The 23,633-nt window shown below is 45.5% G+C and overlaps 1 protein-coding gene across 2 annotated transcripts in view; it reads right to left on the reverse strand.

The window, feature by feature from the left end:
* The window catches only part of ncapg2 (non-SMC condensin II complex, subunit G2), a 142,275-nt gene that overhangs the window by 44,920 nt on the left and 73,722 nt on the right, over nucleotides 1–23,633 (reverse strand). For both annotated transcript variants that reach the window (XM_072508228.1, XM_072508227.1), the window contains exons 15-20: nucleotides 23,351–23,457; nucleotides 17,605–17,778; nucleotides 17,350–17,420; nucleotides 14,672–14,822; nucleotides 12,577–12,750; nucleotides 7,176–7,292 (exon numbers count right to left, since the gene is read on the reverse strand). In XM_072508228.1, the coding sequence (XP_072364329.1) occupies nucleotides 7,176–7,292; nucleotides 12,577–12,750; nucleotides 14,672–14,822; nucleotides 17,350–17,420; nucleotides 17,605–17,778; nucleotides 23,351–23,457 (794 nt within the window). The remainder of the gene's footprint in view (nucleotides 1–7,175; nucleotides 7,293–12,576; nucleotides 12,751–14,671; nucleotides 14,823–17,349; nucleotides 17,421–17,604; nucleotides 17,779–23,350; nucleotides 23,458–23,633) is intronic.

Genomic DNA, 23,633 nt, shown 5'->3' on the forward strand with positions numbered 1-23,633 from the left:
ATCCTGGTAAATCTCCTCTGTACCCTCTCCAAAGCATCCACATCCTTCCTATAATGAGGCGACCAGAACTGGACACAATATTCCAAGTGTGGTCTAACCAGGGTTTTATAAAGCTGCAACAAAACCTCGCAGCTCTTAAACTCAATCCCCCGGTTAATGAAAGCCAACACACCATACGCCTACTTAACAACCCTATCAACCCGAGATGCAACTTTGAGGGATCTATGTATGTGGACCCCAAGGTCGGTCTGTTCCTCCACACTTCCAAGAATCCTGTCTTTAACTCTGTATTCAGCATTCAAATTAGACCTTCCACAATAAATCACTTCACATTTATCAAGGTTGAACTCCATCTGCCACTTCTCAGCCCAGCTCTGCATCCTGTCAATGTCCTGTTGTAACCTGCAACAACCCTCAACACTATCTACAACTCCACCAACCTTCGTGTCATCGGCAAACTTACTAACCCACCCTTCCACTTTCTTATCCAAGTCATTTATAAAAACCACAAAGAGCAGAGGTCCCAGAACAGATCCTCGCGGGACACCACTGGTCACCGGCCTCCAGGCGGAATACTTTCCATCCACTACCACTCGCTGTCTTCTTTCGGCCAGCCAATTCTGTATCCAGACAGCCAAATTTCCCTGTATCCCATGCCCCCTAACTTTCTGAATGACCTACCATCGGGAACCTTATCAAATACCTTACTGAAATCCATATACACTACATCCACTGCCCAACTTTCATCAATGTGTCTCGTCGCATCCTCAAAGAATTCAATGAGGCTTGTGAGGCATGACCTGCCCCTCACAAAGCCATGCTGACTATCTTTAATCAAACTATGTTTTTCTAAATAATTATAAATCCTATCCCTCAGAATCTTTTCCAATATTTTGCTCACCACAGACGTAAGACTGATGGGTCTGTAATTCCCAGGGATTTCCCTATTCCCTTTCTTGAATAGGGCAACAACATTTGCCTCCCTCTAATCATCAGGTACTACTCCAGTGGAGAGTGAGGACGCAAAGATCCTCGGCAACGGCGCATCAGGTTAGACTAAGGAAAGGATGGGTGGGACAGGTATTCCACTCAGGGTTAGATGCGAAAAACAGAGGGGTGGCAATACTGGTGGGGAAACGGGTATCGTTCGAGGCTAAGGCCATAGTGGTGGATAGTGGGGGCAGGTACGTGATGGTGAGTGGCAGATTGCAAGGTGAGGCGGTGGTGCTGGTGAACGTATATGCCCCGAACTGGGATGACGCGGGATTCATGAAGCGAATGCTGGGACGTACCCCGGACCTGGAGGCGGGAAACTTGTTCATTGGGGGGGGGGGGGTGGACTTTAACACAGTGCTGGACCCAGGGCTGGACCGGTCCAGATCCAGGACCGGGAGAAGGTCGGCAGCATCCAAGGTGCTTAAGGGATTTATGGAGCAGATGGGAGGAGTAGATCCGTGGAGATTTGGCTGATCGATGGGTAAAGAGTTTTCCTTCTTCTCCCACGTCCATAAAGTATACTCCCGGATAGACTTTTTTGTCTTGGGAAGGGCGCTGATCCCGAAATTGGCAGGAACGGAGTACTCGGCTATAGCCGTTTCAGATCATGCCCCACATTGGGTGGATCTGGATCTAGGAGAGGAAAGGGAGCAGCGCCCACTTTGGAGATTAGACATGGGACTACTGGCGGACGAGGGGGTATGCGGAAGGGTGAGGGGATATATCGAAAGATACCTGGAGGTCAATGATGGTGGGGAGGTCCAGATGGGGGTAGTATGGGAAGCGCTGATAGCGGTGGTTAGAGGACAGCTGATTTCCATTAGAGCCCACAAGGGGAAACAAGAGGGTAAATAAAGAGAGAGATTGGTTGGGGATAGGCAGTATGCGGAGGCCCCGGATGAAGGGCTATACAGGGAAAGACGAAGACTACAGACGGAGTTTGACCTGCTGACCACGGGAAAGGCGGAGACGCAGTGGAGGAAGGCACAGGGAATACAATATGAATATGGGGAAAAGGTGAACCGGCTGCTGGCCCAACAACTTCGAAAGAGGGGGGCGGCGAGAGAGATCGGAGGAGTTAGGGACGAAACGGGAAAGATGGAGCAGAGAGCAGGGAAAGTGAACGAGATGTTTAAGACATTTTATGAGAGGCTGTATAAGTCCCAACCCCCGGAGGGGAAAGAGGGAATGATACACTTTATGGACCAGCTGGAGTTCCCAAGGGTGGAGGAGCAGGAGGTGGCAGGTCTGGGGGCGCAGATTGAGGTGGAGGAGGTGATCAAAGGAATTGGGAACATGCAAGCAGGGAAGGCCCCGGGACCAGATGGGTTCCCGGTGGAATTTTATAGGAAATATGTGGACCTGCTGGCCCCACTTCTGGCGAGAACCTTTAATGAGGCTAAGGAAAGGGGGCCACTACCCCCGACAATGTCGGAGGCGACAATTCGTTAATTCTGAAACGAGACAAAGACCCGCTGCAGTGCGGGTCATACAGGCCCATCTCCCTCCTAAACGTAGACGCCAAGCTGCTGGCCAAAGTGCTGGCGACAAGGATAGAGGACTGTGCCCCAGGGGTGGTACATGACGACCAGACAGGGTTTGTTAAAGGGAGACAATTGAACGCCAATATACGAAGGTTGCTGGGGGTGATGATGATGCCCCCACCGGAGGGGGAGGCAGAGATAGTGGTGGCGATGGATGCAGAGAAGGCATTCGATAGATTGGAGTGGGACTATTTGTGGGAGGTGCTGAAGAGATTTGGGTTCGGAGAGGGGTTAGACTCCTGTACGGGACCCCAGTGGCAAGCGTTGTTACAAATAGGCAAAGATCGGGATACTTCCGATTACATAGGGGTACAAGACAGGGGTGCCCCCTGTCCCCGTTACTGTTCGCGTTGGCAATTGAGCCATTGGCCATAGCGCTGAGGGACTCTAAGAAGTGGAGGGGGGTGCTTAGAGGGGGAGAGGAACATCGAGTGTCACTATATGCAGACGATTTACTGCTATATGTGGCGGACCCAGTAGAGGGGATGCCAGAGGTAATGCAGATACTCAGGGAGTTTGGAGAGTTCTCGGGATATAAATTAAATATGGGAAAGAGTGAACCTTTTGTGATTCACCCCGGGGAACAGGGCAGGGGGACAGATGCTCTGCCGCTGAGGAGAGTAGCAAGGAATTTTCGATACCTGGGGATTCAGGTGGCCAGGAACTGGGGAACCCTACATAAACTTAACCTGACGCAACTGGTAGAGCAGATGGAGGAGGACTTTAAGAGGTGGGATATGGTGCCCCTGTCATTGGCGGGCAGAGTACAGGCGGTCAAAATGGTGGTCCTCCCGAGGTTTCTTTTCGTGTTTCAGTGCCTACCCATCCTGATTACAAAGGCCTTTTTTAACAAAATAGACAGGAGCATTACGAGCTTTGTGTGGGCGGGAAAGACCCCGAGGGTAAAGAGGGGGTTCCTGCAGCGCAGTAGGGACAGAGGGGGATTGGCACTGCCGAGTCTGAGTGACTACTATTGGGACGCCAATGTGTCGATGGTCTGTAAGTGGATGAGGGAAGAAGAAGGTGCGGCGTGGAAAAGGGTGGAGATGGCGTCCTGTAAGGGAACAAGCCTAAAAGCGCTGGTGACGGCCCCGTTGCCGCTCTCCCCGAAAAGGTACACCACAAACCCAGTGGTGGTGGCGACCTTGAAGATCTGGGGGCAGTGGAGACGACACAGGGGAGTGACGGGTGCCTCGGTGTGAAGGATAAGGAATTATTCCCCGATAAGGAATAACCACAGGTTCGTCCCGGGGAGGATAGATGGGGATTTCAATGTTGGCAGCGAGCAGGAATTAGGAAGCTGAAGGACCTGCTTGTGGACGGGACGTTTGCGAGCATTGGAGGAAAAATATAAGTTGCCACCAGGAAATGCTTTCCGATACATGCAAGTGAGAGCATTTACGAGGCAACAGGTGAGGGAATTTCCGCAGCTCCCGGCGCAAGGGATCCAGGATAGAGTGATTTCAGGGGCATGGATTGGAGAAGGTAAAGTGTCTGAAATATACAGGGAGATGAGACGAGGGGGAGACGATGGTAGAGGAGCTGAAAGGAAAATGGGAAGAGGAGCTGGGGGAAGAGATTGAGGGGGGGCTGTGGGCAGATGCCCTAAGCAGGGTAAATTCCTCGTCCTCATGTGCCAGGCTTAGCCTGATTCAATTTAAGGTTCTACACAGGGCGCAAATGACGGGAGCAAGACTGAGCAGGTTTTTTGGGGTGGAGGATAGGTGTGGAAGGTGCTCGGGAAGCTCGGCGAACCACACCCACATGTTCTGGTCGTGTCCGGCACTGCATGAGTTCTGGGAGGGTGTGGCAAGAGTGATCTCAAAGGTGGTGGGGGTCCGGGTCAAACCAAGCTGGGGGTTAGCTATATTTGGGGTTGCAGAAGAACCAGGAGTGCAGGAGGCGAAAGAGGCCGACGTTTTGGCCTTTGCGTCCCTAGTAGCCCGACGAAGGATTCTACTTATGTGGAAAGAAGCAAAGCCCCTGGGCGTGGAGGCCTGGATAAACGACATGGCAGGGTTCATAAGACAGGAGCGAATAAAATATGCGTTAAGAGGATCGGCTCAGGTGTTCACCAGGCGGTGGCAACCGTTCCTTGACTATCTCGCGGAACGATAATGGAGAAACAGAAAGACAGCAGCAGCAACCCGGGGGGGGGGGGGGGGGAGTGTTATTTTGTGCTTTGTTTTTCTTTTCTCTTTATGCTAGTTGTTGATAATTGCTTCTTGTGTATTACTTTTTTCTTATTTGTTGTTAGTTTAATATATTATTTAAATAACGTTTAATGTATATTTTATTATTAAGTTGTAAAAATGGAAAATATTTGTTTGAAAAACTTCAATAAAATATATATTTTTAAAAAAATAACAGTCTCTGGCAAGAGCATGAACAGAAAAGGATACTATTCGCTTAGTATACAGCTGGCTTATGACCACCAGAAACACATCATGCAGGTATGCTCGAGCTAACTAGGAAGCTGCTGTGACTCCAACATTTTGAGTAAATTGCAGATTCTGGACATCTTCGAGAGCACACGTCACATCCAGATTTGGGTCATCGGTGACAATGGCTGCCTGCAAAGGATGTGGCTGATGATGCCCATTGACAGTCACAAACTCCATCAGAGAGAAGGTCCAACGGTGCTCATTCTGCCACACCAACACTGGTAGAGCAAACCATTGACTTCTTGAAGATACGACTCCATTGTCTGCCAGCGCACGTTAATACACTCAACAAAATGTCTCACGGATCATTATGGTGCACCTTGCAAAACCTGGCACTACAAAGGGGGAGGACTTGTAGATGACAAGATGGAGGAGCTGCATATCTCCTCCGATGATGAGGACCTTGATAGGGCTGAGGGCGAGGAGATCAAGAAAGAAGAGACTGTAGGGGAAGAGGCCATAGCGGGGGCCAGATGAGGCAGGTATGCACGTTATGCACTAATAGACACCAGGTTCCAGGAGGATAATGATGATCAGCAATGATTATCCTGATTGACCAGAAGCCTCAATGCTGGGCACACATGCTTTGTTATCCTTCTCACTTCAATAATCGACTTCAATCTAAGACTGAGCAGTTACACATTAGGCTCACTGTGTCATCATCCTTTGAAGGTTGATGAACCCTGGGATGTATGTTGCCTTGCTGAAACCTGGCTTCACTGCAGCAGTGTCTCACCATTACACATCAGGAGGTCTAGCCTCAAAAGCATCTCTCCAGCATCCCAGCCTAAACTGCACTCGCAAGCTAAGTGGTTCGATTGGACCATGAGGGTTAATGTTCCATGCCTATATAACTGTAATGCTGGGTGTTCGGAGCACAACGCTCAGTGAGTGGTCCATGCCCACTTCTCACAAGAGGATTCTCACACGTTCCCAGTCATCCAATGGTTCTGCAGTCCCATAATGAAGTCTGAGTATGAGGGGTTAACACTGCAGAAGCGATCATGGCACTCTCAGGAATGAGTGGTGCTTCAGTGGGCATAATTGCTTCAGAAGCCAGTCTCCATGCATGGCAATGCAGCTGATATTGAACTGTCTCAGCTGCAGAAGAATGCTCAATCTTGAAAAACAAGGCAGCACGGTAGCATTGTGGATAGCACAAATGCTTCACAGCTCCAGGGTTCCAGGTTCGATTCCGGCTTGGGTCACTGTCTGTGCGGAGTCTGCACATCCTCCCCGTGTGTGCGTGGGTTTCCTCCGGGTGCTCCGGTTTCCTCCCACAGTCCAAAGATGTGCAGGTTAGGTGGATTGGCCATGATAAATTGCCCTTAGTGTCCAAAATTGCCCTTAGTGTTGGGTGGGGTTACTGGGTTATGGGGATAGGGTGGAGGTGTGGACCTTGGGTAGGGTGCTCTTTCCAAGAGCCAGTGCAGACTCGATGGGCCGAATGGCCTCCTTCTGTACTGTAAATTCTATGATAAGGCCAATTGCATGGCCCAATTGCAACGCTGTACTCTCCCACACTGCTGGCCTTGCCCAGAGGTTCCCTTCTCTCCAGCAATGCTACCCTTTCTCCAGTGCCAAAAGCCAGCCAGGAAGAAGCCGCTGTGTAGTCTTGCCTTTGAACACCCATCCCCAAAGAATCTGCAGAGAGCTTCCTTGCATTGGGATCCTTGTGAGCGTTGCATGTACTCAGCTCTAAGATCCCCTCAAGTTCAGGTCACAAAGTGCACACCTTTCAAAGGTTCTGTGAATCACACTATTCTGAAATCATATCGACGTGGGATTTAAATTTGACGTTGGGTAGTATTCTGGAGTGTGGCCATAATAATTGAGTTGCAAATATATTAAAATTAAGTTCCCGACGCTCGACAGTGGGCTGGCCTAAGCTGTTAATTTTCACCAATCCATTATTCTGGTTTTAAGTAAAAGTGTTCTGAATGAAGTCAACAAATGAAATTCCACATGTTCTATGTATTAATAAAGTAACATTAGTAAACAATACTAGTAATAACAATTTGACACTAACAAAACTTAGAATGACCTGCAAATGAAAAGGTTATATAAGTCAGTATGACATCTGCGCAACTCATTGATGAGACCGCGTACACGGGAAAATTCATTTGTCAGAATTTAATGAAATTACTTGCTTCCAAATTAATTTTCATTTTAAATAACGCAGTTTACATACCTTGTTATGAAAATGAATAGTCAAACGACAATGTAAGCTGAAGGCCTTCAGCGCCGTATTCACATTGATATCATGAAGTATCGTTTCTGAGGCACTCAAGAAGGAAGTAAGGAGTTCCTACAATACAAATCAAATAAATTGTTTAATTCTTAAGCAGGTCCTACTTAAATTTATTATAATTAATCCTAATTTCATTAAACAAATGTGTACGTTGAACTGCCGTATACAGACGTTTAGAAACAAATAGTTATGTAGGTAAGTGGGCTTTTCAGTCCATCGATGCACACTTCCCTCTCTCAAACTGAACATAAAATTAAATCATTGTGATCATTACTGCCGAGGGGTGCCTTCACTATGCGGTTATCAATTCATCCGATCTTTTTGCACAATGCTAGGTCTAGTATCGCCTGTCCTCTGGTTGGGTCCAGAATATGCTGTTCGAAGAAACTATGAATTCCTCACCTGCGCTCCATTTGCACATCCGATTTTGCCAATCTATGTGTAGATTGAAATCCCTCAATATTATTGAAGTACCTTTCTGAAAAGCTCCCATTATCTTTTCTTTTATACCCTGTCCTACCACGTAGTTACAATTAGGGGGCCTGGTGCACCACTCCCACAAATGGCTTCTTTCTTTTATAATTTCTCATCCCAACCCAAACTGCTTCTACATCATGGTTTCCTGAACTTGACCATGATCAATGCGTGGGCGTATGGGCATAGGGTAAGGGAGTGAGCCTAGGTAGAATGCTCTTTCAGAGGGTCAGTGCAGACTAAATAGTTCAACTGGCTTCCTTCTGCACTGTCGGGATTCTATGACATTCCTCCACTTATTATCAACTTCCTCTCCTTCCTACATAATAATAACCTTTATTAGTGTCACAGGTGGGCTTACATTAACACTGCAATGAAGTTCTGTGAAGATGCCCTAATCGGCATACTACGGCGCCTGTTCGAGAATGTCCAATTCACCTTACAAGCACGTCTTTGAGGACTTGTAGGAGGAAACCGGAGCACCCGGAGGAAACCAACGCAGATACGGGGAGAAGGTGCAGACTCCGTATAGACAGTGACCTAAGCCGGGTATCGAACCTGGGACCCTGGTGCTGTGAAGTAACAGTGCTAACCACTGTGCTACCATGCTGCTCTGTAACAATCCAGAGTAAAGTACAGTAAGTTTTCTAGCTGTGCTTAACTGATACTAACGTGAGGAATATAGGTGCAATATCGGTCGGCGTTCTTTTTGGCCCCCAAACAATAGTGGTATTGTGGGGCATGGAATTAATCAGGAGGTCAGAGAAGCATGTAGCTTGAGTAATAAAGTGATCATAGATAACTTCAATTTGCAGATAGATTGGGTAAACCTAATCAACAGGAACGCTGTGGTGGACGAGTTTCTAGATTGTGTTAGTGATGGTTTTCTAGAGCAGTATTTTTTTAAAATAAATTTGGAGTACCCAATTATTTGTTTTCTAATTAAGGGGCAATTTAGCATGGCTAATCCACCTATCCTGCACATCTTTTTGGGTTGTGGGGGTGAGACCCACCACTGCACTACCGTTCCACCCTCTAGAGCAGTATGTTGAGGAACTGACTAGAGGTCAGAATTTTAAATCACCTATTATGTAATGAGGAAGGGCTAATTAATAATCTTGTAAAAAAAAAGTTTGGGGATGAGTGACAATATGATAGAATTTTACATTAATTTAAAAGTGAGGTATTTTAAAGATGTCTGAAACCATCACTTCATCATCATCACAAGCTTTGCTTTGTGCCAAATTCCATACACGTCTCTAACAATTGCATCAAACTTACCAAGATTTTATCCTATTCAACCACAAGTTGGGCTTTCAGCCCTATAATCCACTCCATCATGAACACAGCCTATTTCTATCTCTGTAATATTATCTGTCTCCCCCTTGCCTCAGCCCTCCTGATACTCAAGCCATGCTTTTGCTATCTGCACACAACTATTTAAATACTCTCCTGGCCACTCTCTAAACTTCATCCAAAACTCTGCTGCTTTTATTCTATTCCACACCACCTTGCTCAACTCTCATGTCAGTTCTGGTTTTTCTATACTGGGTCCCGAAACTCCAACATCTCCAATTTAAATTTCTCGTTGTCTCGTACAAATCCGAACACCCTCCTCAATTCTGAAACCTCCACGAACTCCATAATCCACTCAGCCTACCTCTCATTCTGATCCTTTGTGCAACCCTTTGCCACACTATTGACAGCTGTGCCATTAGCCATCAAGGCTCCAAATTATGGAACTCCATCTCTAACTACTCACCATCCCTAACTTTTAAGGCTTTCCAAAAACACTTCTCTCTTCAACCACGTTTGTTTATCTCTCCCTCCCGCACTCACCATGGGGGGGAATCTTACAACTCCAGGGTCCCAGGTTCGATTTCCGGCTTGGGTCATGGTCTGTGCGGAGTTTGCACCTTCTCCCAGTGTCTGCGTGGGTTTCCTCCGGGTGCTCTGGTTTCCTCCCACAGTCCAAAAATGTGCAGGTTAGGTGGATTGGCTATGCTAAATTGTCCTTAGTGTCCAAAATTGCCCTTAATGTTGGGTGAGGTTACTGGGTTATGAGGATAGGGTGGAGGTGTGGGCTTGGATAGGGTGCTCTTTCCAAGAGCCAGTCCAGACTCAATGGGCCGAATGGCCTCCTTCTGCACTATAAATTCTATGATTTATGATCTACAGACTTTGGCAAAGTGTCAGGATCTCACAGAAAACTGGCGAGGAACTCGCCCACAGACCAGTTTTTTAATGGAATCTTGAGCCTCTTTGCTAAAAGTGGTTTACACCGCCAATCTGGCGGGGCACCAGCTCTACACAGATTGGGGCGCCACCTGTAAAAGCCACCAAATGGTCCCCAGCACGCACAACGGAGATCTCGGGGCTGTCGTCTACCCCGTCAAAAATATTTATCACCGGTAATACAACCCTGCTCAGTGGCCACTCTCCATCTCCGTCCACCTCTTACCCGTCCCACCTCCACTGGCCTCCACACACAGACTCACCCCGTCTGCGCCCCCAGAGGGATCCCCTCGACTGTCTCATGTCAGGCCCTACCTGTTGTAAAGCTTGCCATTGAAGATCTCTGAGGGGTGATCATTTGGTGGGGGTGGTGGGAGGGGCGCAGTAATATTAAAATAAAAGGAAATTTCTGGAAATTAGTGTGGGCATGAATCTTGAGACGCAGCCTACAAGAAAAATCGAGAAATGCGATCTCTCTAGCGAGAATAGAGTTTCCCAATTCTCTTGAGAATTTCCACCCCGAATCCCATGGGCAGCCTCAACATTCGCCCCATATACTTTATCTTTGTCTATTTATGTCTGCTTCATCTTATTGAAATGCCTTGGGAATATTTGTGCATGTTAAAGATGCTAAGTGCAAGTGTTATTGTTCTTTTGATCAACAAAATGAGTCACTTTTAATGTTGAAAGATAGTCAAGAATATTTCTGCAGGATGAAAAGATTATAAAGTTATCTTTCAGGTCTAGCAGTCCTTAAACATTCATATAAAGAACAAAGAAAAGTACAAGACAGGGAGAGGCCCTTTGGCCCTCCAAGCCTGCACTGACCATGCTGCCCGTTTAACCTAAAACCTTCTACACTTCCAGGGTCCATCTCCCTCTATTCCCACCCTATTCATATATTTGGCAAGATGCACCTTAAACGTCACTGTCGTACTTGCATCCACCACCTCCTCCGGCAGAGTTCCAAGCACCCACTAATCTCTGTGTAAAAAAACTTCCTTCACACATCTCCTCTAAACTTTGCCCCTCGCACCTTAAACCTATGTCCCCCAGTAATTAACTCTTCCACCCTGGGAAAAAGCTTCTGACCATCCACTCTGTCCATGCCCCTCAATTTTATAGCCTTCTATCAGGTCGCCCCACAACCTCCGTCGTTCCAGACAGAACAATCCGAGTTTATCCAACCTCTTCTCATAGCTAATGCCCTCCATACCAGGCAACATCATGGTAATCCTCTTCTGTACCCTTTTCAAAGCCTTCACATCCTTCTGGTAGTGTGGTGACCATAATTAAACAATATATTCCAAATGTGGCCTAACTTAGGTTCTATACAGCTGCAGCATGGCTTGCCAATTTTTATACTCAATGCCCCGGCCAATGAAGGCAAGCATGCCGTATGCCTTCTTGACTACCTTCTCCACCTGCGTTGCCACTGTGTCTTGTGGACTTGTACACCCAGATCCCTCTGCCTGTCAATACTCTTAAGGGTTCTGCCATTTACTGTACATTTCCCACCTGTATTAGACCTTCCAAAATGCATTACCTCACATTTGTCCGGTACAGTCATCTCTCCGCCCAAGTCTCCAACCGATCTATATCCTGCTGTATCCTCTGGCAGTCCTCATCACTATCCACAATTCCACCAACCTTTGTGTCGTCCTCAAACTTACTAATCAGACCAATTACATTTTCCTCCAAATCATTTAAATTTTCTACAAACAGCAACGGTCCCAGCACTAATATTGCACTCGTCACAGCCTTCCATTCAGAAAATCATCCTTCCACTGTAGGGCGGTATGTTAGCACAATGGTTAACACTGTTACTTCACAGCGCCAGGGACCCAGGTTTGATTCCCAGCTTGGGTCACTGTCTGTGCGGTGCCTGCATGTTCTCCTTGTGTCTGTGTGGTTTTCCTCCGGGTGCTCTGGTTTCCTTCCACAAGTCCCGAAAGGTGTGCTTGTTAAGTGAATTGGACATTCTGAATTCCCCCTTAGTGTATCCGAACAGGCACCGGAGTGTGGCGACTAGGGGATTTTCACAGTACTTCATTGTGATGTTAATGTAAGCCTACTTGTGACACTAATCAAGTTTATTGTTATTACCCTCTGTCTTCTATGACCAAGCCAGTTCTGTATCCATCTTGCCAGCTCACCTCTGATCCCGTGTGACTTCACCTTCTGTACAAGTCTGCCATGAGGGACCTTATCAAAGGCCTTACTGAAGTCCATGCAGACAACATCCACTCCCTACCTTCATAAATTATCTCCGTCACTTCCTCGAAAAACCCAATCAAGCTAGTGAGACGTGACCCCCCTTCAGAAAACCATGCTGCCTCTCACTAATACGTCCATTTGCTTCCAAATGGCAGTAAATGCTGTCTCGAAGAATCCTCTCCAATAACTCATATTCCTTTGCAAATAGACCAATTAGGTCAAAGATATATATTCAGCTGTTGACAAATGCTGCAGAGATACATCAGTGGAATATGTCTATTTAACACAAAACAGTAAGATGTCGTTTCAATTACATGACCAGAGACAATTTTAATTATTACAGCTCCTGCAATATTCATCCATAGCATGCTAAATAAATAGTTTAGTATTCAACAACCAGCAAAACACTAGCTACCTTGATAGCTCCCAAGGCCTTAAGAAGCTGGTTCAGCCGTTTCTGTGGCAAACTTAATAAGCACTCCCGACTCACGATATTGGTCAGTATGTATTCTAAAAAATTTAATGCCAACTCTAATTTTGGTTGCATTGTTTCCTGGATTCGGACTGTACGCTGTGGGGTCTTCTTATTCTGAAAGAAAATGGACAGAAAAGGTACGTTTTTAGCAAGCACTGCTGAATGATCTTACAATAATTCATTTCAGTTTAACATGACCACAATTCTGTAACTTTATCCATGCTGTAAAAGACAGTGGAGCTCAACTGTCACTTCTAAAAATGAAAAAGATCTACCATTGGGCTATCAGTCCCCCCCCCAAAAAAATCTTTTTGTATCTAATTTGATGCTGGGCCCCCACCTAAGTCGATAGAATCCCGCCAGTGCACAAGGAGGCCACTGGCCCATTGAGTCTACACCGATCCTATGAAAGAGCACTCCACCCAAGCCCATTCCCCAACCCTATCCCAATTATCCCCAAACCTAACCTTGGACTAAAGGGCGATTTAGCATGTCCAATCCACCCAGCCTGCTCATCTTTGGAATGTGGAAGGAAAGCGGAGCACCGAGAGGAAACCCACACAGACACAAGGAGAACATACAAACTCCACACAGTCACCCAATGCCTGAATTGAACTCGGGTCCCTGGCGCTGTAAAGCAGCAGTGCTAACCACTGTGCCACCATGCCGCGAGGGGGCCAAATGTATTGCAGCTGCATTATGCAGATGACACAGAGATAGGTAGAAATCTAAGTTGGGACATATAAGGGCGAAATTCTCCCAAAAATGTTCCAAGTGTGGTCTCTGGCGGGAAATGAGTGCGATGGGTGATTCAGCCCAATCCAGATCACAATCCACCCAAACTTAGAAATGTTTTTGGATTTGGGGTGAACTGCATCATGATTTGAGGTGTCTGGGACCTGAAGGTGCTAGCAAGTCCGGCTTCTCAGAGAAAAGGCCCCACCCCGGTGAGCGACACCCCACTATGGGGCGGGTTGCCAAATGCCACCCTCTTCAGATCCCTTCCCTTGGCAGAGCTAACCTGGCAATGCCCTGCCATGTCCCCAACCACTCGAGGCTACAATGGCCTCCGTGCCCCCACGCGTGGCCATCACATCTGGTCTCAGTTTGTGGCCATCACATCTGATCTCAGTTTGTGGAGGCCAGTAGATTCATGCCAGCTTCGTTTTTTGCCAGTGGGCATGAGGATACGACTTCAAACAAATCCTGCATATCTAAATATACTAATCATCTGGTTCACGCCCTCATGCCAACTGGAGTGGGCCGGGGGCATCGGTAATGGTTTGGCACCTGGTGCAAATCCTGTTTTTGGCCTCTTCCAGAATTCTGCTGATATAGCAGGATTCACGCTGTTGGAGAATCGAACCCATAGAGTCCACATAGGTCAAGTAAGTGGGCAGTTTGGAAGATGGAACATAATGTGGAATGTTGGTGCTTATTGTATGAGGATTGGAATATAAACAAAGTGAAGTACTGCTGCAGCAGTTCAGCTGAGTGTAGCCGCATCTGGAGTAGTGTATACAGTTTTGGTCTCCTTAATTAAGGAAATATTTAATTGCATTAGAAGTAGATCTGAACAAGTAGTGCCACCAGCCAATACAAAAGAAGAGGGGTAAAATATCAATTGGATGCCTGTCCTTTATTCAAACTCACACCATTCTATACCGCTATTAAGGTAGGCAATCCTCCTGCCACATTTAATATTTATTAGGTCTCATTCCGAAATGAACACAGATGACATAATATCTTACGTGTTGAATATTTGATTCCAAAACTTTGACGGTATGTTTACACAAGTGTAGAGTCATTGCAACATAGAAACATCTTTGCCCATCCAAGTCTGTCTCAGATTCATGTTGCACATATATATATTTTCTGTTAACTAACTGTCCAGTAACATTCTCTCAGATTATTGTGTATTTTCAATATTCTTCAATTCCACACAACACAGCTCTCTTTTTCTCCTGTTAAGAGGAACAATCTGCAGGAATTTTTTTCTCATAAAGCAATTAAAAACTTAAGTGAATTATCTAACCTTCTGGGGAAGCCCTTCTGTTAGCCAGTCAGTGATCAGCTCGAGCACATGTCCAACTTTTCCCCACTGACACAGGCAGTCAATCAATAAGGAATACCTATTCTCATCAGCTCCTTTATCCAAATTTCTCAGCTTTGAGAGGACTCCGCAACTGCAAGATATAATAAACAGGGATCAGAAGTCAAAAAGCTAAAACAGTAAAATTCAATTTTGTTTTCCTTTTATTTTAATGCAGTCAAGTCTCTAAATCTGTAACAATGCTGGATATCAACTTAACAGCTTCCAGCTTTATGTTGTCACGCTTTAATTCCAAGCATCATGTGTCCCCAATGAATAAATAGCAAAACGTTTCCACAGTTTTGGGGTTCTAATATTAAAAGCCCAAACTAATAGCGGAAGGATCAACTTTTCATTTGTAATTCCAAAAATTATGCAAATATAAAATGGCAAAAAAAGCTCATTACTCATCTTTTTACTTTTATTATTTGCTCATGGGATATGAGCATCACTGGCAATACCAGCATTTGTTGCACATCCCTACTGCCTTCGAGAAGGTTGTGGTGAGCCACCTTCTTGAACAGTTGCAGATCCTGTGGTGCAGGTAACATCAAGTTTCAAATTAGAGGAAGCAGTGCTTATATGATGACAATTACTTTCAAAAACATATTTCGGCTCAGGATATGGACAACTTATAGAATTATGGAATCTACAGAACAACAACGGACCATCTGTACCAAACAGGCCGGTGTTTGTAACTGCACGCCTATATTAGTCCCACTCCAATTACGCCTATCCAGCCTGCTGGCACGGCCTTCTATTCCCTTCTCTTTCAGGTATGCACCAGACCCCACCCTCTCTGTCAATGTGAACTACTTCAACCACTCGATGAGGCAGAGAATCCTGCATTCGTAGAATCATATCACTCTTTTTCATAGAGGCAATATATATTACTCATGTTTAGCTACTCGAAAGGCACTCTACCACCAATGGCATGAATTACCCATTAGTGAACCGCCTGAGTTTTTACAACAATCTGGCAGCTTTCCTGATGCGAATACAAATTGCAAGAGTTGCTGAATTCAGTTTCAGAATTTATCTTGGTAGGATTTGAACTTTCAACCTTTAGTTTATTAGTCCAATACCATAACCACTAGGCTATCAGGCATTCTGACAATGAATTAAAAAAAATTGAAAAGCGCCCAAATACTATCCCTCATCATTAATATCAGAGGAGACACGATTGATCAAAAACCTGACTGGACCAGACACAAAATCTATGGCTCTGAGAGCAGGTCAGTGGTTAAATATTCAGTGGCAAATTACACACCTCCTGGCTCCCCAATAACTCGCACCGTAACAAGGCAGAAGTCAGGAATGCAATGGATATTCTCCGCTTGCTTCAATGAGTGCAGTTCCAAAAATACTCATGAAATTCAACACTATCCAAGACAAAACAACCCATTTTTTTCCCACTGGGGTGTGGACATCGTTAGCTAGGCCAGCATTGCTCCCCATTCTAACTGCCCTTGAGAAGATGATGAGCCACCTTCTTGAATCGCGGGAATCATGAGGTGTAGGTATACTCACAGTGTTGCTAAGGAAGAGTTTCAGGATTTTGATTCTGCGACAGTGAAGAAATTGCAATTTAGATCCAAGTCAGAATGGTGTATGGCTTGGAGAGGAACATATAGGTGGTGTTCCTGTGCATCTGCTGCCTTTGTGCTTATAGTAAGAAGTTTTACAACACCAGGTTAAAGTCCAACAGGTTTGTTTCGATGTCACTAGCTTTCGGAGCGCTGCTCCTTCCTCAGGTGAATGAAGAGGTATGTTCCAAAAACATATATATAGACAGATTCAAAGATGCCAGGCAATGTTTGGAATGCGACATTAGCAGGTGATTAAATCTTTACAGATTGTGCTTATAGGTGGTAGAGGTTATTTAGAACGTACCGTTGAAGGAGACTCAAGAGTTGCAGCAGTGCGTTTTTCAGACGGTACACACTGCTGACAGTGCGCGTCAGTGGCAGAGAGAGTAAATGATTTGTAACTCAACTTTCCTGCATTAGCTCCTTATCTCATGATACCCTTCCATATTATTGCTTTGTGATTTACTTCGTAAATGGCCACGATCCCTTTTCAAGATTGTGTCCATACGTTCTTGCTTCTTCCAAACAAAATAGTTTTTCTGTATGAATCCTATCAAAACCTTGTCACATTTTCAATACATTAAACAAGCTAATATCTTAACCACCACAAATGACTGGAAATTTGTTTAATTCTTTAATAATCTTTGGCGAATATATTGGGAAGGTACTTGATCATTGGATGAATTTCCCCAGTACAAATATTAATCTAATCAAAACCCTTAACTTGCATTCAAGAATTAAATGTTCACAGTTCAAGCAAGGTATTGTTCCTCCTCGTTATCCAGAAAAATGTGGTTCAAGTTACTTTTATCACTAACAACTTGCTTCAACCACTCTATTCATAAAGTGCAACTTACAAAAACATACTCTGGTTCGTCTTCATACCCTCTCTACAGTAGCTGAGTCAATAATTCAAAGTTTGACATGGTATTCTTTAAGAAATTTCAGTTTCAGGTTACATACAATAATAGAAGTGTGAACCAGTAAACACAGAAGCCATTTTGCTACAATCTTGCATAAACCAGAATGTACCTGAAGGTGGGAACAGCTGTTGCAGGCATGAAGGAAGCCAGAATGACCAAAGGAACAGTACAGCAGTCGTCCTGTAGAAATAATAATATTACATCTAATTAATGCTCGGAATAACAGTCTATTATTTGCTGTTAGAATTGTCCACACAATAAAACCATCACAAGTAGACAACAGTTAAAGCCCAAAATTGAAGACTACTCTCAGTGCAAGTTTAAAATGATTTTAAATACTGTGTACTAAAGAAAGAAACTTTACCGTAAAAGTTTTAAAATATTCAGGAAACACAGTTGCAAACTTGGCAATGGTGTAGTTTTTAGCTTCTTTGTTTTGATTCAGCGCCTTGTAGATGCTCTTCCATAGAATAACAGTAATTTCCAGTAAGCTGGCCATTGTGGCACTATCATTCACAGACAGCACACTATCCAGTACCTGTGGGGAAGAACAATTGATTTTCAACTTTTTAATTAAGTGCCTCCAAGTTCCTCCCTCCACATCCCCCTACTCCAAATTCCTTTATCATGCTCTTAACAATTCTGCTTTTCAGAAATCATCCAGCACCAAAGGTGCAAATTGTGGAATTTGGAATGCCTCTATCCACACTAAAATAAAGGAAAATAACAAATAACATTTAGGAAAACACAGGTGGCAGCTTTAATGTCAGCAAATAACAAACAAATTGCAGTAGGAAACATACCGTTTTTTAAATATCGAGGACAACAAAGAACAAAGAACAAAGAAATGTACAGCACAGGAACAGGCCCTTCGGCCCTCCAAGCCCGTGCCGACCATACTGCCCGACTAAACTACAATCTTCTACACTTCCTGGGTCCGTATCCTTCTATTCCCATCCTATTCATATATTTGTCAAGATGCCCCTTAAATGTCCCTATCGTCCCTGCCTCCACTACCTCCTCCGGTAGTGAGTTCCAGGCACCCACTACCCTCTGCGTAAAAAACTTGCCTCGTACATCTACTCTAAACTTTGCCCCTCTCACCTTAAACCTATGCCCCCTAGTAATTGACCCCTCTACCCTGGGGAAAAGCCTCTGACTATCCACTCTGTCTATGCCCCTCATAATTTTGTATACCTCTATCAGGTCGCCCCTCAACCTCCTTCGTTCCAGTGAGAACAAACCGAGTTTATTCAATCGCTCCTCATAGCTTATGCCCTCCATACCAGGCAACATTCTGGTAAATCTCTTCTGCACCCTCTCTAAAGCCTCCACATCCTTCTGGTAGTGTGGCGACCAGAATTGAACACTATACTCCAAGTGTGGCCTAACTAAGGTTCTATACAGCTGCAACATGACTTGCCAATTCTTATACTCAATGCCCCGGCCAATGAAGGCAAGCATGCCGTATGCCTTCTTGACTACCTTCTCCACCTGTGTAGCCCCTTTCAGTGATCTGTGGACCTGTACTCCTAGATCTCTTTGACTTTCAATACTCCTGAGGGTTCTACCATTCACTGTATATTCCCTACCTGCATTAGCCCTTCCAAAATGCATTACCTCACATTTGTCCAGGTTAAACTCCATCTGCCATCTCTCCGCCCAAGTCTCCAGACAATCTAAATCCTGCTGTATCCTCAGACAGTCCTCATCGCTATCCGCAATTCCACCAACCTTTGTGTCGTCTGCAAACTTACTAATCAGACCAGTTACATTTTCCTCCAAATCATTTATATATACTACAAAGAGCAAAGGTCCCAGCACTGATCCCTGTGGAACACCACTGGTCACAGCCCTCCAATTAGAAAAGCATCCCTCCATTGCTACCCTCTGCCTTCTATGGCCTAGCCAGTTCTGTATCCACCTTGCCAGTTCACCCCTGATCCCGTGTGACTTCACCTTTTGTACTAGTCTACCATGAGGGACCTTGTCAAAGGCCTTACTGAAGTCCATATAGACAACATCTACTGCCCTACCTGCATCAATCATCTTAGTGACCTCCTCGAAAAACTCGATCAAGTTAGTGAGACACGACCTCCCCTTCACAAAACCGTGCTGCCTCTCACTAATACGTCCATTTGCTTCCAAATGGGAGTAGATCCTGTCTCGAAGAATTCTCTCAAGTAATTTCCCTACCACTGAAGTAAGGCTCACCGGCCTGTAGTTCCCGGGATTATCCCTGCCACCCTTCTTAAACAGAGGAACAACATTGGCTATTCTCCAGTCCTCCGGGACATCCCCTGAAGACAGCGAGGATCCAAAGATTTCTGTCAAGGCCTCAGCAATTTCCTCTCCAGCCTCCTTCAGTATTCTGGGGTAGATCCCATCCGGCCCTGGGGACTTATCTACCTTAATATTTTTTAAGACACCCAACACCTCGTCTTTTTGGATCACAATGTGACCCAGGCTATCTACACCCCCTTCTCCAGACTCAACATCTACCAATTCCTTCTCTTTGGTGAATACTGATGCAAAGTATTCATTTAGTACCTCGCCCATTTCCTCTGGCTCCACACATAGATTCCCTTGCCTATCCTTCAGTGGGCCAACCCTTTCCCTGGCTACCCTCTTGCTTTTTATGTAAGTGTAAAAAGCCTTGGGATTTTCCTTAACCCTATTTGCCAATGACTTTTCATGACCCCTTCTAGCCCTCCTGACTCCTTGCTTAAGTTCCTTCCTACTTTCCTTATATGCCACACAGGCTTCGTCTGTTCCCAGCCTTTTAGCCCTGACAAATGCCTCCTTTTTCTTTTTGACGAGGCCTACAATATCATTCGTCATCCAAGGTTCCCGAAAATTGCCGTATTTATCTTTCTTCCTCACAGGAACATGCCTGTCCTGTATTCCTTTCAACTGACACTTGAAAGCCTCCCACATGTCAGATGTTGATTTGCCCTCAAACATCCGCCCCCAATCTATGTTCTTCAGGTCCCGCCTAATATTGTTATAATTAGCCTTCCCCCAATTTAGCACATTCATCCTCGGACCACTCTTATCCTTGTCCACCAGTACTTTAAAACTTACTGAATTGTGGTCACTGTTACCGAAATGCTCCCCTACTGAAACATCTACCACCTGGCCGGGCTCATTCCCCAATACCAGGTCCAGTACCGCCCCTTCCCTAGTTGGACTGTTTACATATTGTTTTAAGAAGCCCTCCTGGATGCTCCTTACAAACTCTGCCCCGTCTAAGCCCCTGGCACTAAGTGAGTCCCAGTCAATATTGGGGAAGTTGAAGTCTCCCATCACCACAACCCTGTTGTTTTTACTCTTTTCCAAAATCTGTCTACCTATCTGCTCCTCTATCTCCCGCTGGCTGTTGGGAGGCCTGTAGTATACCCCCAACATTGTGACTGCACCCTTCTTATTCCTGATCTCTACCCATATAGCCTCACTGCCCTCTGAGGTGTCCTCTCGCTGTATAGCTGTGATACTCTCCTGAACAAGTAGCGCAACTCCGCCTCCCCTTTTACATCCCCCTCTATCCCGCCTGAAACATCTAAATCCTGGAACGTTTAGCTGCCAATCCTGCCCTTCCCTCAACCAGGTCTCTGTAATGGCAACAACATCATAGTTCCAAGTAGTAATCCAAGCTCTAAGTTCATCTGCCTTACCCGTAATGCTCCTTGCATTAAAACATATGCACTTCAGGCCACCAGACCCGCTGTGTTCAGCAACTTCTCCCCGTCTGCTCTGCCTCAGAGCCACACTGTCCATATTCCCTAGTTCTCCCTCAACGCTCTCACCTTCTGACCTATTGCTCCCGTGCCCACCCCCCTGCCATACTAGTTTAAACCCTCCCGTGTGACACTAGCAAATCTCGCGGCCAGGATATTTATGCCTCTCCGGTTTAGATGCAACCCGTCCATCTTATACAGGTCACACCTGCCCCGGAAGAGCTCCCAGTGGTCCAGATAACCGAAACCCTCCCTCCTACACCAGCTGTTTAGCCACGTGTTTGTCTGCTCTATCTTCCTATTTCTAGCCTCACTGGCACGTGGCACAGGGAGTAATCCCGAGATTACAACCCTCGAGGTCCTGTCTTTTAACTTTCTGCCTAGCTCCCTGAACTCCTGCTGCAGGACCTCATGCCTCTTCCTGCCTATGTCGTTAGTACCAATATGTACAACGACCTCTACCTGTTTGCCCTCCCCCTTCAGGATTCCCTCTACCCGTTCGGAGACATCCTGGACCCTGGCACCAGGGAGGCAACATACCATCCTGGAGTCTCTTTCACGTCCACAGAAGCGCCTATCTGTTCCCCTGACTATAGAGTCCCCTATAACTATTACTCTTCTGCGCTTTGACCCTCCCTTCTGAACATCAGAGCCAGCCGTGGTGCCACTGCTCTGGCTGCTGCTGTTTTCCCCTGATAGGCTATCCCCCCCGACAGTATCCAAAGGGGTATACCTGTTCGAGAGGGGGACAACCACAGGGGATTCCTGCACTGACTGCCTGCCCTTTCTGGTGGTCACCCATTTCTCTGCCTGCACCTTGGGTGTGACCACACTTACATAACTGCGATCTAACAAGTCACAAATCAAATGATAACAAACTACATTCATACAAGTATGAAAAGGTGATGTGTTTTAAGCTTGCACTAAAGTACACAAAACATTTAAACATTTGTGGATTCATTATTAAACAAGCACCAAGCATCCAAACTAATTAAGGTGGCAAGATGTAACTAGTGGGGCGCCACAGGGTTCAGACCTTGGGCCCCATCTATTTACAATCTATATAAATGACTTAGATACAGGGATAGAACAAAGATCAATACAGCACAATTACAGGCCCTTCGGCCCTCCGGGCCTGTACCGGTCAAGATACCACCTTTGGCCAAAACCCTCAGCACTTCCTAGTGCCGTATCCCTCTAAACCCATCCAATCCATGTATTTGTCGAGATGCTTTTTGAACATTGTTAATGTATCTACTTCCACAACCTCCCCTGGCAGCACATTCCAGGCACTCACCACCTTCTGTGTAAAAAAACCTGCTCGCACATCACTTCTAAACTTTGCCCCAAGGACCTTAAACCTATGCCCCCTGGTGACTGATCCCTCCACCCGGCGAAAGAGTGCCTAATCATTCACTCTATCCATGCCCCACATAATCATGTGGACCTCTATCAGGTCACCCCTCAACCTCCGTCGTTCTAATGAAAACAGAACGAGACTATTCAGCCTCTCCGCATAGCTAACACCCTCCAGACCAGGCAACATCCTGGTAAAACTCCTCTGCATCCTCTCCATAGAAGGTTCTATGGTCAAATTTGCAGCCTACACAAAAATAGGTGGGACAGTAAGTTGCAATGAGGAAATGAGAACCTTACAAATGGATATAGATAGGTTAGGAGAGTGGGCCAAAATGTAGCAGATGGAGTTAAATATGGATAAGTGTGAGGTCCTGCATTTTGGTTGGAAAATGGGAAGGCAACTTATTATCTAAATGGGGAGAGACTTTGGGGTGTTCTGTTGCAGAAGAATCTGGTGGTTCTCATTCATGAGTCACAGAAAACTAGCATGCAGGTACAGCAAATAATAAAGAAAGTGAATGGAACGTTGGCAGCTATAGCTAAAGGAATAGAGTATAACAGTAACAAAGTGTTGTTGAAACTATACAAAGCATTGGTGAGACCGCACCTGGAGTATTGTGCACAGTTTTGGTCCCCTTATTTGAGGAAAGATGTAGTGGCATTAGAGGTAGTTCAGAGGAGATTTATTAGGTTGATTCCAGAGATAAGGGGTCTGTCATTTGAAGAGAGATTGTACAGTTTAGGCTTATACTCTCTAGAGTTTAGAAGAATGAGGGGAGAACAAATTGAGGTATACAAGATGATAATAGGTATGGATAAAGTAGATGTGGCGCGGATGCCTCCACTTGTGGGGCATTCTAGAACGAGAGGCCAAATGTGATACCGAAATCTACCGTGAAGGAAGGCTACTCACCTTCAAGTAATCATAGAAAACCTAAAATGGAATAAAGAAAATAATGCGATGTTTTTAAAATTGTACACAGTTTTAAGAGGGAAGGAATGCAATGCACTTACACTGCTATTTCCCATTTGATATTCATCATCGTCGCCACTGTCGTCATTTTTCACTGCCCTTGCAATACAAGCATTCAAGCATCGGCGAATCACAAGCATCATCTTGGCTATTACAATAAAGAACAATGCAGTGATGCAGCAAGAAATATCTCGCACCAGCTACACATTATTAGCCCAGGTTTTGCAGTCAACAGTGAAGTGATTGCGCTTTACACTGACCTCAAAGAGGTCGTGAGGACTGTAGCAAGTACAACCCTTTCCCAACCATTCATTCCAGCATTAT

This window comes from Scyliorhinus torazame, chromosome 6 (assembly GCF_047496885.1).
Source record: "Scyliorhinus torazame isolate Kashiwa2021f chromosome 6, sScyTor2.1, whole genome shotgun sequence".
In the NCBI taxonomy this organism is placed as follows: domain Eukaryota; kingdom Metazoa; phylum Chordata; class Chondrichthyes; order Carcharhiniformes; family Scyliorhinidae; genus Scyliorhinus; species Scyliorhinus torazame.